The sequence below is a fragment of the Cetorhinus maximus genome, chromosome 13 (assembly GCF_964194155.1).
Source record: "Cetorhinus maximus chromosome 13, sCetMax3.hap1.1, whole genome shotgun sequence".
NCBI lineage: Eukaryota > Metazoa > Chordata > Chondrichthyes > Lamniformes > Cetorhinidae > Cetorhinus > Cetorhinus maximus.
In genome coordinates, this window is record NC_135891.1 from 13120477 (window position 1) to 13136763 (window position 16287).

General features: G+C 42.9%; 1 protein-coding gene across 2 annotated transcripts in view; it reads right to left on the bottom strand.

The window, feature by feature from the left end:
- The window catches only part of LOC144688443 (DNA topoisomerase 1-like), a 77049-nt gene extending 61907 nt beyond the window's left edge, over positions 1–15142 (bottom strand). The window contains exons 1-3 of one of the 2 annotated variants that reach the window (XM_078554978.1): positions 14973–15142; positions 14746–14770; positions 1606–1744 (exon numbers count right to left, since the gene is read on the bottom strand). In XM_078554978.1, the coding sequence (XP_078411104.1) occupies positions 1606–1744; positions 14746–14770; positions 14973–14996 (188 nt within the window). In that variant the 5' untranslated portion in view covers positions 14997–15142. Of the gene's footprint in view, positions 1–1605; positions 1745–5193; positions 5436–14745; positions 14771–14972 lie in introns of those variants that run through there. The other variant, XM_078554979.1, reaches the window with a different exon arrangement.
- Positions 15143–16287: the final 1145 nt, after the last annotated feature.

A 16287-nucleotide genomic window follows, 5' to 3' on the forward strand; every position in this document is an offset into this window, starting at 1 on the left:
TGATCTTAATGACAAAAAAATCCATGAGCTCCTTGTGCTTATTGTGGGGACGAGGATGGAGGAGGCAAGAGAGAGGAATTTAAGGCAACTGTTTGGAGCAAAGAAAAAAAAAAATGCAAAAAGGTGGCAATTTAAAAAATGCATTTCCCTGACGAAAGCTCAGCAACTAGAAATATATTTCATTTCAACCCACTACACCTGCATAAGAGATAAGAGACTATGTTTTCCAAATGTGTGCACTTCATATTGGGAATCTAAGGTTTGGAGCATTACACAACTTTCCACACAATCAAGCTAATGGATGGAAATTGCACTGGTACCCATTAACAAATTCTAAATATGCGCTTCCATTACAAAAGGTACCCCAAACCATAGCCTCTACTCCTGCAGTCTTTGCCAGCCAGATAAATGTACAAACCTGAAGGCGTTTAAAATTAGTTCATTAATAATCATAAGCTATGCTATACAGTTGTCTGTAAAATCACAATACTTGCTTCCCAATCTCACACAGCCCCACACTCATCAATTCTCATCCTTTCTTTCCCCACGCCATGGGGAGTTATTCCATAGCTACCGGTAGGCCCTCAGCACCTCACCAAAGGGGCCATTCTTTATGCGAATTCACACATACAAGCATCTGCTTATTCAACTTGGGAGGGCATCACAGCGAAGCCTATTCGGCTGCAAATTCACATAAAAATGCACTATAATTGGACACTGTACCTTAAGTCTACAAAACAAAATTTAAAAAAAAATCCAGCAGGTTCAGTTGCTATTGTCATCCAATGACCATTGTAAGCAAATGGATGTCAGTTAGAGACAGAATCAAAACTGGCTGTGACCTTCCTCCACAACCAAATAGTATGCCAGCTTTCACTGCACATTTACGGGGAAGGGAGAGACATATTCAATGCTTGGATTGAGTTTGCTTCCCCTTTCTTCCCATCACCAGACCGTTGGAACAGATAATCTTCTGCCCTTCAATGTTATTAGTTGCTTCCTCCTTCCTCAACCCCACACCCGCTCCCCAAATCTCATCCCCAACCCAAGGTGGGCAAATATAGAGACCAACTGGCTTCAGAGACATAGTGGTAAAAGGGGAAGTTCAAACCTACATTCTGCTGTTCTGGTGGCTGAGGAATGAAGTCTCTGAGCAATAGAAAAGCCTGATGATCCCGGTTCTGTGCCAAATTGGCACTGGAGACATCATTAAACCCAGTTGTCCTCAGAGGAAAGGAAATGTTTTAAAAATATCAAATTGGAGAGCAATAATTTGTCACTGAGCAAGGACGGAGTCAGGCTCAGCTGTAATTCTCTGTCTTTGACATCTTGCAAATATTAGGGAGGAGAGAAAGTAAAACATCAAGTGTCATCGCCTATGTCAACATTAGTGGTTGGCCACCAAAACAGCCAATTTCAACTTCTGTTCATCAGAAAAGCTAATATCAGCCAAGGAGTAAAGTTCCCTTCAGTGGGAGTGTGGCTGCGCGGCAACCCAGAATGTACCACTCAATGCAACAAGCAAGCTCCGCGTAACACTTAAAATTTTAGTGGTGGGGGTGGGGTGGGGGTTGGTAAACAAAGTGCACAAATAATCAACACTACCTGTTGCTATGATTTTTGGAGCTGGAGGAGCTGTGCTTGGATTTCTCGCGATCCTTGTCCCGATCCTTTGACTTGTGCTCCTTATGCTTGTGCTCTTTATGCTTGTGTTTCTCTTCGCTTTTGCTGGACTTGTGGGAATCTGCAAGTAAATAGGGAAGAAACAATGTCTGCTGTCATTTCTGTTTCTTTTTTACACATCACTAAAGTGAGCAGTCTTGGAACTTCTACACAATAAAGATTACACAAACACATGGTGTTCTTGCAATTCTCCATTTTAAAGCACGCTGCACAAAAATACTGCATTGCGCATATTTATATCCATCCAGTCTTGTCATCTAAATATTTGTCACACCAAGATGTTTCCTTGTCTCCTGAAGAAGGTGTCAGCTTTTGCACTGTCTACCTTCTGGCATACTTTCAGCAGGATTCACTGGCTATTGATTCCCTTCCCCAACCGAAGAGGCTGAGACCCACTGTAGCTCCCCTACTGAAGGCTGGTAATTCTGTTCAAACTGCGGGTCAAACCAAGCTAATTATCAGCCTGGGCCATCACAAGAATCCAAAATGAATCTTGTACACAATTAGTAGATCGCAAGTTGTTTTGCTCATTTAATACAGTGAAAGTGGCAGGATAGCAACATGGCTGTTTGAAGGATTATACAAGTGAGAGAGAGTCAAGGTTAGCTGAGAGGCACATTGGATTTTGATTAACCTCATATTTCCAAGGAATAAAAATGAATCAGAAAAGTACAAGATTTAAAATGTGATAAGTGCAAGGCTTATTCATTTGAATGAACAAAGTTACATTCAAACCATACCCTTGCGTTCCACATCCAGTTCCAGTTACAGACATCAAAAAGACAGTAAAGTCCTGGAAGCCATCCAGAGCGCCACCGGACTGATCCCTGGTGACTAGGGTCTGAGGAGCTACTCTGAGCTTTACAACCATGAGAGGAGGCAACCACATGCAAGATAACAACTAAATAAGAAAAGATAGATCCAGGACAGCACTTCAAATTAAATAACAGTAAGAAAATGGGAACAAAGATTCAAATCAGTAAATGGCAAATTTAGGATCGATAACAGGAAGTTCTTCATATGGACTGGATGCATGGGTGGCGAGTTTAAAAACTTCCTGGATCACAAGAGGCAGTTGGATACTGTGCTGAAGGGATGTTTTCAAAATGGACAAGCTAAAGATTTTTTTTCTCTTTATTCTTTCACGGGATGTGGGTGTCTTTGACAAGTCCAGCATTTGTTGCCCATCCCTAATTGCCCTTGAAATGAGTGGCATGCTAGTCCATTTCAGAGCCAGCCACACTGCTGTGGGTCTGGAGTCATATGTAGGTCAGACCAGGTACAGATGGCAAATTTCCTTCCCTAAAGGACATTAGTGGACCAGATGGGTTTTTAATGACAATCACTGATAGAAATGGTGTCAATGAAGCTGAGACTGGCTTTCAACTCCAGATTTTTTATGAACCAAATTTAAATTCCACCAGCTGCCACGGTAGGATTTGAACCCGTGCCTCCGGGCATTAACCTGGGCCTTTGGAATACTAGTCCGATGACATTACCACTTTGCCACCTCATGGACCAAATGGTCTTCCTTGTCAGTATTTATCTATTTTGAGGCAGTCACCATCACTTGCAGTAAGTGCAATTACTACACTGTGCTTGGAGGTGGGGATTTGGAGAAGGAAGTAAACCCATAGGCTAATGAGTCCAGTGTGAACTCTTAAAGGCCCAACACACTATACAGTCAACGCAAGATGCTGGATTCAGTAAGCCTTCTGAACGCAACACTATATATACAGTCAACATCACACATGGCTAACATGCACTTATTACCCAGTCCCAACAATGGTGACAGGATTTATTCCTACTGCTCTGCAAAACCAAAAGGAGTAATTTGTGCTATACAGCAGGAATGAATGTTGCCCTAATGATTAAAACGGGCAATTGTCGGTGGTGTGGGGAAGGAAGAATAGAGAAAACAAAGCTTTCCTTTTAAAATAAAAAAAGATTCAAAAGGGAAAACAAGGCAAGTACTTCATGCATCAGATACAGACCCAATATACTTTGCCTGAAATCAGAGACCTTTCCTGAACATGCTGATCAAACCAATCTTTGCAACACAACAGTAAAAGCAAGTCATATCAAGGTCAGCACCATTTTGTTGCATGCACTCAGTTGTGACATTCAAAATAAAGCAGGAAGGATGGTCACAAAATAATCTCACAGAAGGTATTGTGCTCTTCATTCAAATTTTAAAAATTTTCCTGCAAAGACCAAGCAATCTGGCTTTCTCGTTCACAGCGTGCAGTATAATATTGCCAGCCAAGACAGAAACTGGTTCTCTTACTTGTATTGATACAAGAAAGGATTGAGAGAGAGTCATAAATCTATTAAGTCAAAACTGGTAGATATTCAAGGATGTTTTACATTAAAATCACCCTGGACTGACAATATTCCAGGTATCCAGAGGAAGTCACAACCATTGCCCAAGAGCTGGCCTCGCAATGGAAAAACTTGCATCATTGCGTGGGAACCAGCCTGTGTGTATAAGCCCAACTAACTGTTGGTCCTTTCTGGAAGGGGGCGGGAGAGGGGAGGGGTAAAGAGGAAGAAAGCAAAAAACAAAAAAGATCTTCCAGAGCCAACATTTTGCACAGGGCTAGTACCTTATGGTCTTGATCAGTGTAACTTTAAAGTATGCAGAGAACAAGCTAAACAGCAGCCATAATGAGAAACCAGTGCTACAAACTTTAAATGCAGATCATTTGACAATCTACAGTAGTTGCCTTACAATGCTGGACTGGATATATTGTCAGAATAGGATTATGCTCAACTACGGCGAGCATCCACAGTTACAAGCTCAACAGGAATGTGGAAGAGAAAATTGGGAGAGAATCTGGGAGGGGGAGGGGTGGAAGGGTAACACGTCACTATCAGGATTGCCAGCAGAGATCAGAGATCATTGTCAATCCCTTCTCAAATCAGGCAGCAGAGAATGGAACAGGGCCCAAACCAGAAAGGAGTATAAAATACAGCCTCTCCATTCTGCTTTGCACAAGTTCCATGCAAGAATTAAAAGTCAAAGGCAATGAATGTATTTCTGTACCAGCACATTCCAGTCAAGAAAAAAAAAATGTGGGCTCATTGCTCTCCACTTTTGCATTTCTTCTTCATAGATGGGGGAAGGAAGGGTAATCACCTTGACAAACTCAACTCCTTTCCATATCTCTGGTTGCTAACAAAAGGTCAATTGATAAATGGAAGACAAGGCAAAATCTACTATCCTGGTGAATTATTGGTGAGGAGAACCACACAAACTGGATGGCTAACTCCAGGTTCAATTCTAGCCCTGCACAGAGACAATAAGTAAATTCAGCTTGGCCAGCTAAGATTGACTTCAGTTTCTACTCTAGCAAAGGGACTAAGATTCCTCCACCTAGTTTCAGTGCATTGCGCTGGAAGACGCACCCACATGAAAGTCAGTCAAGGAAAAGGATTGGATTTGACTTATGTGCAACTCTGCCCAAGACAAGTACTATAGCTGACAGTTCAAATGTGAAGAATGGCTACCTGGGCAAAGTACATAAGGGCTTCTGGTGTCTTCGGAATGGCAGCTCAGCAACAGTCAGCGCCATCAAGGGTGCTTGGAAGAAAGTTAGTTAAAAAATTAAAAACAACACACCCTGAAAAAACGTTGCAAAAAGAGAGACATTTTCCTAGTGAACTGCATGGTTCAATGAAGTGCGGCACAGAACAGGGTGATTTCTGGTTTTATCTGTCCATGGTGCTCTCAACTAAAGCCAGCAGTGGGAGAACTGTGAGTCACCAGCATCTTCTGGATTTTGGGGGGGAAAAAAACGACAGACTTCCCACTCTCAGTCAGTTTTTGTTTTACAGCAGAATTTCAAACAGGGGAAGGATTATACTTAGCTGCAACACCCTCTCCTATCACCAAATAACAAAAAGTCATGGCTTTAAGTTGGCCTATGAAGAATAATGACCCGAAGAAGGAGGACAACACTGTAGAATTATAACCATAACATGAATTCACATCTTCAGAAGATGAGGATACACAGTGGGGGTGGGAGCAGTGCCAAGTGTGTGAAGCTGATCTCTCTCTTCACCTTTCTCAAGACAGCAACTGAACGTGTAGAATCATCCATTCAGAATCCGATGAATAATTTAGAGGTACAAAGACAGAACAACTCTACATTGTCCAGACAGTGCCTTCTGACCTCTGTCTTGGATGCACAATTCCTTCCCCCAAGACTTGTACAACTACATTGTGGTACTAACTACAATGACCCTCCGATATCATCACTACAACTGCAGACCAAAGCTACCAATTCAAGAGGCAAGTTAACCAGTTACACAGTGACCCATATCTAATTAGTCAGTCTGCAACGGGAAGGGAAAAGGACTATTATCTCATCTGGCCTCTTCAAGTGTCTTCACTGGATGTTCTTGTCTGGCATTTGTGTAACTTTACTTTTGATGGGTAAACAAAAAGCCCAATCAGGAAGCAAAGCTCAGAACTAACTACAGCACAAAAACATCTTGGAAACCAATTGGCGAATGCTTCAGATTGCAACCGGTCAGGGCAAGCAGACTGTAAAGAGTTACTGGCCAATTAAACACCCCTTTACAATAGTCAGCAATTTGCCCAATGGAGGTCCAGCCATTCATCCAGAATCAAAAAGGGACATAACAGCCAAGCTACACAGCCAAACTTCCAAAATAAAAACAGAAAATGCTGAAATACTCAGATCAGGCAGCATCTGTGGAGAGAGAAACACAGTTAACTCTGTGGTTTTTCTCTCTCTCTCTCTACTGATGCTGCCTAACCCGAGTATTTGCAGCATTTTCTGCTTTTATTTCAGATTTACAGTCTCTGCAGTATTCTGCTTTTCGATCAGTGGCCTGGAGTATGATGAAACTGAAGGTGATGAAGAGTCTGCATTGATGGACACTCGACACAAGACGAAAGAAAACCAGTTCTGTTCCCCGTCTATATTGGCCCTATGGGCCAAGTGCTGGAAAATGGAATTAGAATAGATAGGTGTTTAATGGCCAGCACAGACACGATGGGTTGAAGGGCCTGTTTCTGTGCTGTATAACTGACTCAAACCAACAATGTAATTACGTGCTTCAGATGCCAGAGAGCTAATTGCTCGCTCATTACTAATGCTCAAAGATCTCAACCTTGAGGATCAGAACTATTTCAGTCTTTGAATTTCATCAGTTTCGGTTCCTTTTCATTTTTCAAAAAAAAAACACATGGTTCCCAAAAATGTAAGCTACACATGACAAACATCAAAAGAAATTAGTAGGAGGTCCTGCAAAGAGCAACCAAGAGTCACATTTCAATATTAATAATATTAGCAGTGTGGAAAATTTATATTGAGAAAAATCAGTCCAGAAAAGCTATTGTGACGATGCTGCAGCAGGGCCATTCTCACTACTAAGGTGTTATAGTTTTTCCTCAGGCATGTGGAATGCTGGGCCAGAACATCTTTGTTCCTTTCCTCTTCCCCAACACTCCTTTAAATTGCAATGTTTCACATCAAATTATTGCTTATTTCCATGGTCCTCCTGCCTAGTGAGAAATCCACACTCTCTCACACTCATGTCGCATTTTTAAAAAAAATTCAGTTACTTCGCTGGCCAGCATTTTTTGCCCAGTCCTTGAGATGGTGGTGCTGAGCTGCCTTCTTGAACCGCTGCAGTCTATGTGGTGTAGGTACACCCAAATGCTGTTGGGAAGGGAGCTCCAGGATTTTGATCCAGCGACAGTGAAGGAACGGCGATATATTCCTAAGTCAGGATGGTGAGTGACTTGGAGGGGAGCTTCCAGGTGTGGTGCTCCCATCTATCTGCTGCCCTTGTCCTTCTAGATACTAGTGGATGTGGGTTTGGAAGGTGCTGTCTGAGCAGCCTTGGTGAATTCCTGCAGTGCATCTTGTAGATAGTACATACCGCTGCCACTATACAACAGTGGTGGAGGGAGTGAATGTTTGTGGATGTGGTGCCAATCAAGTGGGCTGCTTTGTCCTGGGCGGTCAAGCTTCTCCAGCGTTGTGGGAGCTGCACTCATCCAGGCAAGTGGGGAGGCTTGCGCCTTGGGGAGTCAGGTGGTGAGTTACTCACCACAGGATTCCTAGCCTCTGACCTGCTCTTGTAGCCACAGCATTTATACGACTGGTCCAGTTCAGTTTCTGGTCAATGGTAACCCCCAGGATGTTGATAGTGGGTGATTCAGTGATAGTAATGCCACTGGACGTCAAGGGGCAATGGTTAGATGCTCTCTTGTTGGAGATGGTCATTGCCTGGCACTTGTGTGGCACGAATGTTACTTGACACTTGTCAGCCCAAGCCTGGATGTTGTCCAGGTTTTGCTACGTTTGGACATGATCTGCTTTAGTATCTGAGGAGTCGCCAATGGTGCTGAACATTGTGCAGTCAATGAACATCCCCACTTCTGACTTTTGATGGAAGGAAGGTCATTGATGAAGCAACTGAAGATGGTTGTGCTGAGGACACTACCTGAGGAACTCCTGCAGTGATGTCCTGAAGCTGAGATGACTGACCTCCAACAGCCACAACCATCTTCCTTTGTGCTAGGTACAACTCCAACCAGTGGAGAGTTTTCCCCAATTCCCATTGATTCCAGTTTTGCTAGGGCGCCTTGATGCCACACTTGGTCAAACGCGGCCCTGATTTTAAGGGCAGTCACTCTTGCCCCACCTCGGTAGTTCAGCTCTTTTGTCCATGTTTGAACCAAGGCTGTAATGAGGTCAGGAGCTGAGTGGCCCTGGCGGAATCCAAACTGGGTGCCAGTGAGCAGGTTTTTGTTAAGCAAGTGCCGCTTGATAGCACTGTTGATGACCCCTTCCGTTACTTTACTGATGAAAAGGGGGCCCCCAAGCTTTTTAATCTCCTACCCAAACACATACATATGAACATACAAATTAGGAACAGGAGTAGGCCATTCAGCCCCTTGAGCCTGCTCCGCCATTCAATGAGACCATGGCTGATCAGATTATGGCCTCAACTCCACATTCCACCTACCCCCAATAACCTTTGACTCCCTTGTTAGTCAAGAATCTATCTGCCTCTGCCTTAAAAATATTCATTTGACTCTGCCTCCACTGTTCTCTGGGGAAGAGCTTCCCAAAAATTCATGACCCTCAAAAAAAATTTCTTCTTATCTCAGTCTTAAATGGGAGACCCCTTATTTTTAAACTGTCATGTTTTAGAACGTGAAGCTTTGAAAAACGTTGCCCCATGTATTGCTCATCTACTTCCGACATTAACAGGAAAACACCAGGTTATGTTAGAAATTTGAGGGTTTTGCATGGCATTACGTAAACAAAAGAAAACTTGGTGTCAAGCCAGGCTTTAAAAAGTTATTCGAATGAATAACATTGTTCCCTGTGCACCACCACACCCAGCCATTATAATATAGGTGCATTAACACCCACAACAGGCCATCATTCCAACAGTGGCACTACAATTAGTTATATGGCCCTAAGCTCCAACCTGGATACTCTGACATCAAATTTAGCTAGATCAAGGTTGCTACCAAGCCAATTCATCACTTAGGAAAGCACTCAAAGCTGGCGGACAATTCACACTTATCACAGGTTATCACTTATCCCTATAGAGCTTATAACAAGCTTTACGAAGTGTCAACTGACTTTGTGGTGGGGGTAGGAGGAGGGACAAAGAGGTCTGGTGACCTGATTGAAGATATAAAGTTTCCTTGCTGATGATTTAACTATACATAATCCAACATAAACAAACAGAGTGGAGATGACAATTCTGAAGTCTCCAAACATCCAGTGGGATACTCTCATCCCATGTGAACAGAGTGGATCTCCTATCGTAGTGCCAGCAAGCAGGAGGCCTGTAATCCGGCCTTCTAAATAACAAGTTGACATCCAACGGATGCACTTGCGTCGATGGGAATGGAGTAGGCCAACACCATCCCAAACAATCTTAGCTGCTGCTCCCTCAGTCAGGCCACATAAAAGGAAAATGGGGCTTTCTTACAGAAAGAGCCCAGAACACAAATTGTTGGATTGAAAAGCATCAATCCATTTACATCCAAGTAGCCTTTCTAAAAAGGGCTACCACAGACTGGCAGATTCGCCAAATCAGTGGATAGAGAAAAATAAGGCGAAGCAAGGAAACATAGAAACAGAGTAGGTCATTTAGACCCTCAAGCCTGTTCCACCATTCAATGAGACGATGGTTGATCTGTGATCGAACTCCATATACCTATCATATAAAATCTATTTAATACCTTTGGGTCACAAAAATCTTTCAGTCTCACTTTTAAACTTTAGCAATTGAGCTGGGATCAATTGCCATTTGGGGAATAGAGTTCCAAACTTCTACCACTCTTTTCCCCCCCCACCCACACAGACTCTAATTTCACTTGTGAAAGGCCTGGCTCAATTCTTTTTTGGGACTATGCAACCCCCTTGTATTCTTGCTCTCTACACCCAAAAGGCAAGCATTCCCTTAACCTTTTTGATTATTTTCTGTACCTGCTTATGATATTTATGATCTACCTACTTGGAACCCCCCCAGCCTCCTTGGACCTCCATTTTTTCTAGTTTGTTTCATGTTTGGTCTAAAGTGGATATCCTCACATTTGCCCAGATCAAAATCCATTTGCCACAGTTTTACCCATTCACTTTATCAGTCCCTTTGCAATTTTACACTTTCATCCATGCTGCTTACAATACTGCCTTTGTGTCATTGGAAAATTTGAATAGGTAAGCTTTCCATCTCATCATCTAAGTTGTTAATAGATACAGCGAATAGTTGAGGCCCCCAACACCCAGTGATCACATCGTATCAATTAGAGTGTCAGCCCATTATCCCTACCTTGTCTCCTTCCCCTCAGCCAATTTCCTAACCAGGTCAATAATTTGCCTTCAATTCCATGAGCTTCAACTTTAGCTAAAAATCTCTTGAGGGACCTTATTAAAGTCCTTCTGAAGTCCATATAAAAAACATCCATAGACGTTGCTTTGCGTAGTTCTTGAGCTACTTCCAAAAAAAAAAGCCAAATCAGTTTCATCAGGCCTGACTGCCCCTTTACAAATACATGCTAGTTCTCCGATCAGCTGAAAATGTAAATCTTAGACTAGCAATTTCCTGATAATAGATTTGGCTAGCCATATATAATTCCTTGGGTTTCCTCTGTGGAATTTACAATGGATTCTGAAGCACTCTTGGGTAAATGATCATACTTACCAATGCAAACATAATAGCTTACCACCAAATTACCTCCATAAAGCAACTGAGCCACACAATAAAGACCCCAGATCTGAGCTCTGGCTTTTGCATTGGGCTGATTTCACCTCCACAAAGCATGACTGTCCCATTTCTCAATCCCAAATAGCAGACAGTGACCCTGCTTAGAAAACATGCATGAGCAGAGACTCTGTGTTGTGTTTCTCCTGATGATGTAACAGTCCATGTTTGCATGGCAAGAACAGGCACTTAAGGGAGGTAGTAGAGGGCTATCAATATCACTGGAATTGCATCACAGTATAATTCATTGATTCAAGGAGCAAGTGTATAAACTCTTAAAATAGTCTAGCTCCCTCTTTAGCATAGTTAGTAAGTTGACAGCCTGACATGAACTGAACTAAACCCAATCAGGTACGTCCCAGCTTTGATCTTCAGTCCTTGTTCAGTTAACAGATCTGAATCAGAATAGCTGCAAATAATAACTAGCTTCAGTCCCTCTAGGCTGTGAGAGAAGGCAGATTCCATAGCTTATTATACAGTGATTCCTGCTGGAAGGAACACATGGCATAAGCAGTCAGATCAATTTTTATAGCACACTCCCCAATGCATTAAATCTAGGCTCATTCATGAAGAGTGCACACTTGAGTGTAAATCCCCAACATCAATGAAGTCAGATCTCAGAATGAGCCTGCAATTTCAGAAGGAAGAAAACCCTTCAAATTATATCTTAAATCTTCCAATTAGTCAGTTATGACAGATTATGCAGATCTTAGAGAGCATATCTAGTTAGGTTCTCCAGGAAAACGATCAGAAGAAGGAACACTAGGCAATAGATGATAGAAGGGCCACAAACCCTCAACCTTCCCACCCACATTGACTGATAGCATATGATGACAGTCACCATGTTCACCACAGCATCACTTCTAAGCATTTCAGCTGAAAGTCAGAAATACTTGCAAACGTAGCACTAGATGCAGAACAGACCAAGATCATCCCAGGGCCAGTGCTCAATTAGGGAGAAAAGAGAAGTCAGGCAAGGTTCCTGCTTCTAACATATTTATTCATGGGATGTGGGCGTCAATGACTAGGCCAGCATTTAATGTCCATCCCTACTTGCCGCTGTTCAGAGGGCAATTAAGAGTCAACCACATTGCAGTAGGTTTGGAGTCACATGTAGGCCAGACCAGGTAAGGACAGCAGGTTTCCTTCCTTAAAGGGCACTAGTGAACCCGATGGGTTTTTCTGACAATCAGCAATGGTTTCGTGGTCATCAGACTTTTAATTCCAGATTTTTATTGAATTCAAGTTTTACCACCTGTCATTGTGGGACTCAAACCCAGGTCCCCAGAGCATTACCCTGGGTCTAAATACCACCTCCCCATTCACTCTGATCTCCATTTGCCAACATCTGCCGAAAAGTACCCCACAAAAGGGTGGATTGGTCTTTACTATGATGACCCTTGTGCTAGATTACACATACAATATAGGTGTGGAGCTGAACAGCCACATAAGATACTAAAGGAACATCAGAAATGTGGAATCACACTATGAATCACAGTTTTCATAAGATCAATTGAGAATAGCATTAAATCTGGATCCTGCTCAAGTTATTCAATTAACTAGTTCAAAACAAACTTCTCCTAACTATGCTTCAGTTCTGCCGAAGGGCCGTGAAGGCTCGAAACGTTAACTGATTTCTTCTCCACCGATGCTGCCAGACCTGCTGAGTTTTTCCAGGTAATTCTGTTTTTGTTTCAAATTACACCCTGCTCTTCAAATTAAATCTGAAGTCAAATCCAATGCATCACAGGGGGTACAGCACTTCACTGACCAAAGTGAAATGAGATGCACATCACCAAATTGAAAAATTCTTTCTGAAAATGCGTTAAAAGTTTTACTCTTTCCACTAATATTCTACAACTGTATTACAACCCCCTCAAGGCAAAACTAATAGCACTCACACAGCTCCAGCTCTCCATTCATTTTAAAAAGTTAAATAGTTTCTACATTTAGACTCAACTCTTGGCCCCCCTCATTTCCTCCTTGATGCACTTGACTGTGCAACCCAGTATAGCAGCTTGCCATTTGCTTTAACACACTGAAAATCAAAATCTAGTTTCTATTGGGTAATTTGAATCTTAAAAAGAGATGTTGCATATTTGGTAGAACCTTTTATGCTAAAGGAGACACACACGTGTTAGTAAAAAAAGCACTTGGTTTCTGTGGCATTAACTCAGAATGATATGCAGAGAATGTAACCATCAAAGCCCCATTAGCAAAAATCGACAAGTCTAACAGGATCACTTTCAAAAGATTAACAAATCTAAGTTGCATGCAAGTTTCCATTCTGTGTGTCCTGTATCATCATCTACAGCTCTTAAATTAAACTAACACTTTCCAAAGCGAAAACTTTTATCTGTAGTGGGAATAGCTTAAAACCATCATCACCCATGAATACATAATTGTTAAGCATTGTACTAAAGTGCAGTGTGATCCTGAAGATTGAAAAGGTGCAAAGTGGTATATAATTGACCACAAAGCTAATTAAAATAAACCCCTCAAACCCCCTCAGCAGTGCCTAGCCAGTTTCACCAGACTTTTGGGAAAGATGTAAGCAATTTTTTTGGCTTCAGTAAAAAAAAACCCACTGCCATAAGCGACTTAAGGTACATATGCACAAAACTGAAACAAGTTGCTGCACTGAAAGAAACATCGTGGCAAAGTTTACATTTACATGCATGGAAGGAAGATGGCTAATTTTTGAAAACGAATCTGTGCTGGGATAATGTTGGGGGGGGGGGGGGGCGGAAAAAACCTCTAGGGCACCTTCTAGAACATCGCCAGTCTAGCAACAATGTAAAAATAAATATCACATAACCGGGAAATTCAAACACCGGCTTTCTCCCCCCCCCAACCCCAGGGACAGGAAAGAAGAAGAAAAGATTCAATTCAATATGAATTGAAAAATTAACTTACACAATATTGCTTTTTAAAAAAAGATATAGATATATAACCTTCACATTGCTGCCGCCATGTGAGTGGAGACATTTGCTGCTCCATCACCAATCACCCAAAAGAGAAATCAAAATGCAAAGAGAGAGAGAGGGGGGGGGGGGGGGGGAAGAGAGAGAGCTGCATTTCTACAAAAAAAAACAATTTGTAATTTCTCCCACCCTTCCCCCCTCTTTTTATTTTTAATTTTTTGTGTGTCTGTGTGTGTGTGTGTAAACCTTCCCTTCCTAGTTTGCTCCTGCCAGGATATTTTTTTTTTAAAATAAAACAAAAATTTTTTTTTTTTTTTTTTTTGGCTGGCTCTCTTATTTTAAATGCCCAGCACATTGCTTGCTTCCCAGTGTAAGGGAGCCTCGCTCTTACAACATGCACGAAGGAACCGACACAACAGTCAGCGCGAGAGAGAGAGAGAGAGAGAGGAAAAAATAAAATGGCGCAGAGACTAAGTCCTAACGGCCGAAAAGCCGGGTTTTCGCTCGCGACGCCGGCCCGGCCGAAGCCGCCAGCGGCCCGCCGACACCCGCGCGCCGGACCCCGGGTGCGGCGGAGGCGGCGGGCAGGGGAATGGGCTCGGTGGGGCGCCGGCAAGGCGGTTATTTTGGGGGCCGATCTGAACAATAGGGCTTGTGGGCACGTAGACGGGACTTAGTCTCTGGACGCCATGTCTGATCCTCTTGTTCAGAGAACAGGAGAGAGAAGGTTGGTTGGTGGGTGGGTGGGTTGATGGGTGGGGGGGTGGTGGTAAGGGGAGGAAGGGGGGGGGGGGGGAGAGGGGGAAAGAAAATACATAACCTGACCCAAAAAAAATAAAAATAAAGACAAATTTTCACCCAAAGTACTCACCGTTCAAACGAGAATCCGCGTTGATCTGCAACACAAGAAAAATAAATCATGTTAGAACTTTTCTTCCCCCCCTTTAAAAAAAAAGTCTTTAGCCATCCAAGTGAGAGAGAGAGAGATGAAAATTTTTCACAAGTTTCAAATCACTACATGTTTTTTTTTTCTCTGGAGGGGGAAAAGTCACTCGATTTTACAAATCCGACATGATTTTGAAACCCAGTTCCACCTACCTGGGAGAGGTGATCAACGCTCATTTTTGAAGGATTTTCCTTCTGGGTTATGATATATATTTTTTGTTGACTTGTATCCACACCAAAGACCTGGCCTCACGGATTGAGCTGGCCCCCCAGCTCCTTGTGCAACGTCTAAGTCCTCGTTTCGGCGTACTGCGCATGCACGTGGATTTAACTTGGAGGCGAATTTACATGTCAATTGCCTTTCTCTCACAATTGGTGGGTTCAGCTGCACCAACAGGCTGATTTAAATAGAGCGGACACGCCCACCCCCCACCCCCCCACCCCGCCCCCTGACCACACTCTCTCTCCCCCCACCCCACCCACCCCACCCCACCACCCCTTCTTATCAAAGCCCCTGCCACCACCCTGGGGCATCAGACCAGAGGCAGAGAAAAAACTTTTTTGCTTGTAGTTGATGGAAAGTTGGGGATACAAGGGAATCCTTCCCAATGGAAATTTACACACACAATAACCCCCCCCCCCTTCCCAACACACACTTAACCCAATGCACACCCCCCCCCTTTCAGAAACTCAATGGACCAGCTATACAAAAGTTAATCCAGCAGCTACATTCATCAAGCCAAATGATGTCACAGTAGTTTCTGCTGATGTCAGTGTTTCACCATCATAAAAGCAGGTTAGCTCGCACCAGAGTTTTAACGACAACTTGCATTTATTTATATGGCGCCTTTAAAGTAGTAAGATGTCGAAAGGTGCTTTTCAGGGGCGTAATCAGGCAAAAGAATTAACACACAGCAAACAACAGCAACTTGTGTTACTGCAGCATCTTTGGCATACATTCCAAAGCTCTTCACAGGAGAGTTGTCGAACAAAATTTGACGCTGAGTCACGTAATGAGTTGATAGGACAACTGATCAAATGTTTGGCCAAAGCTGTAGGTTTTAAGGAGGGTCTTCAAGGAGGAGAGAAAGAGATGGTGAGTCTTAGGAAGGGAATTCCACAGCTTAGGGCCTATACAACCAAAGTCGTGACTGGCAATTGTGGGCAAAGGAAGTTGGGAAGCACGCGCGGCAAGAATTGGAGGATTTGGAGTCCTCAGAGATTTATAGGGCTGGAGGAGGTTACAGAGATAGGATGCGGTGAGACCAGGGAGTGATTTGAACACAAGGATGAGAACTTTAAATTCATGGCATTGGTGGACTGGGAGGCAATCTAGGCAACAACAATAACAACAACTTACATTTATAAGGCATCTTTAACATAATAGAGTATCCCAAGGTGCTTCACAACAGCATTATAAAACAAAGTGTGACACCGAGCCACATAAGGAGATATTAAGTCAGATGAC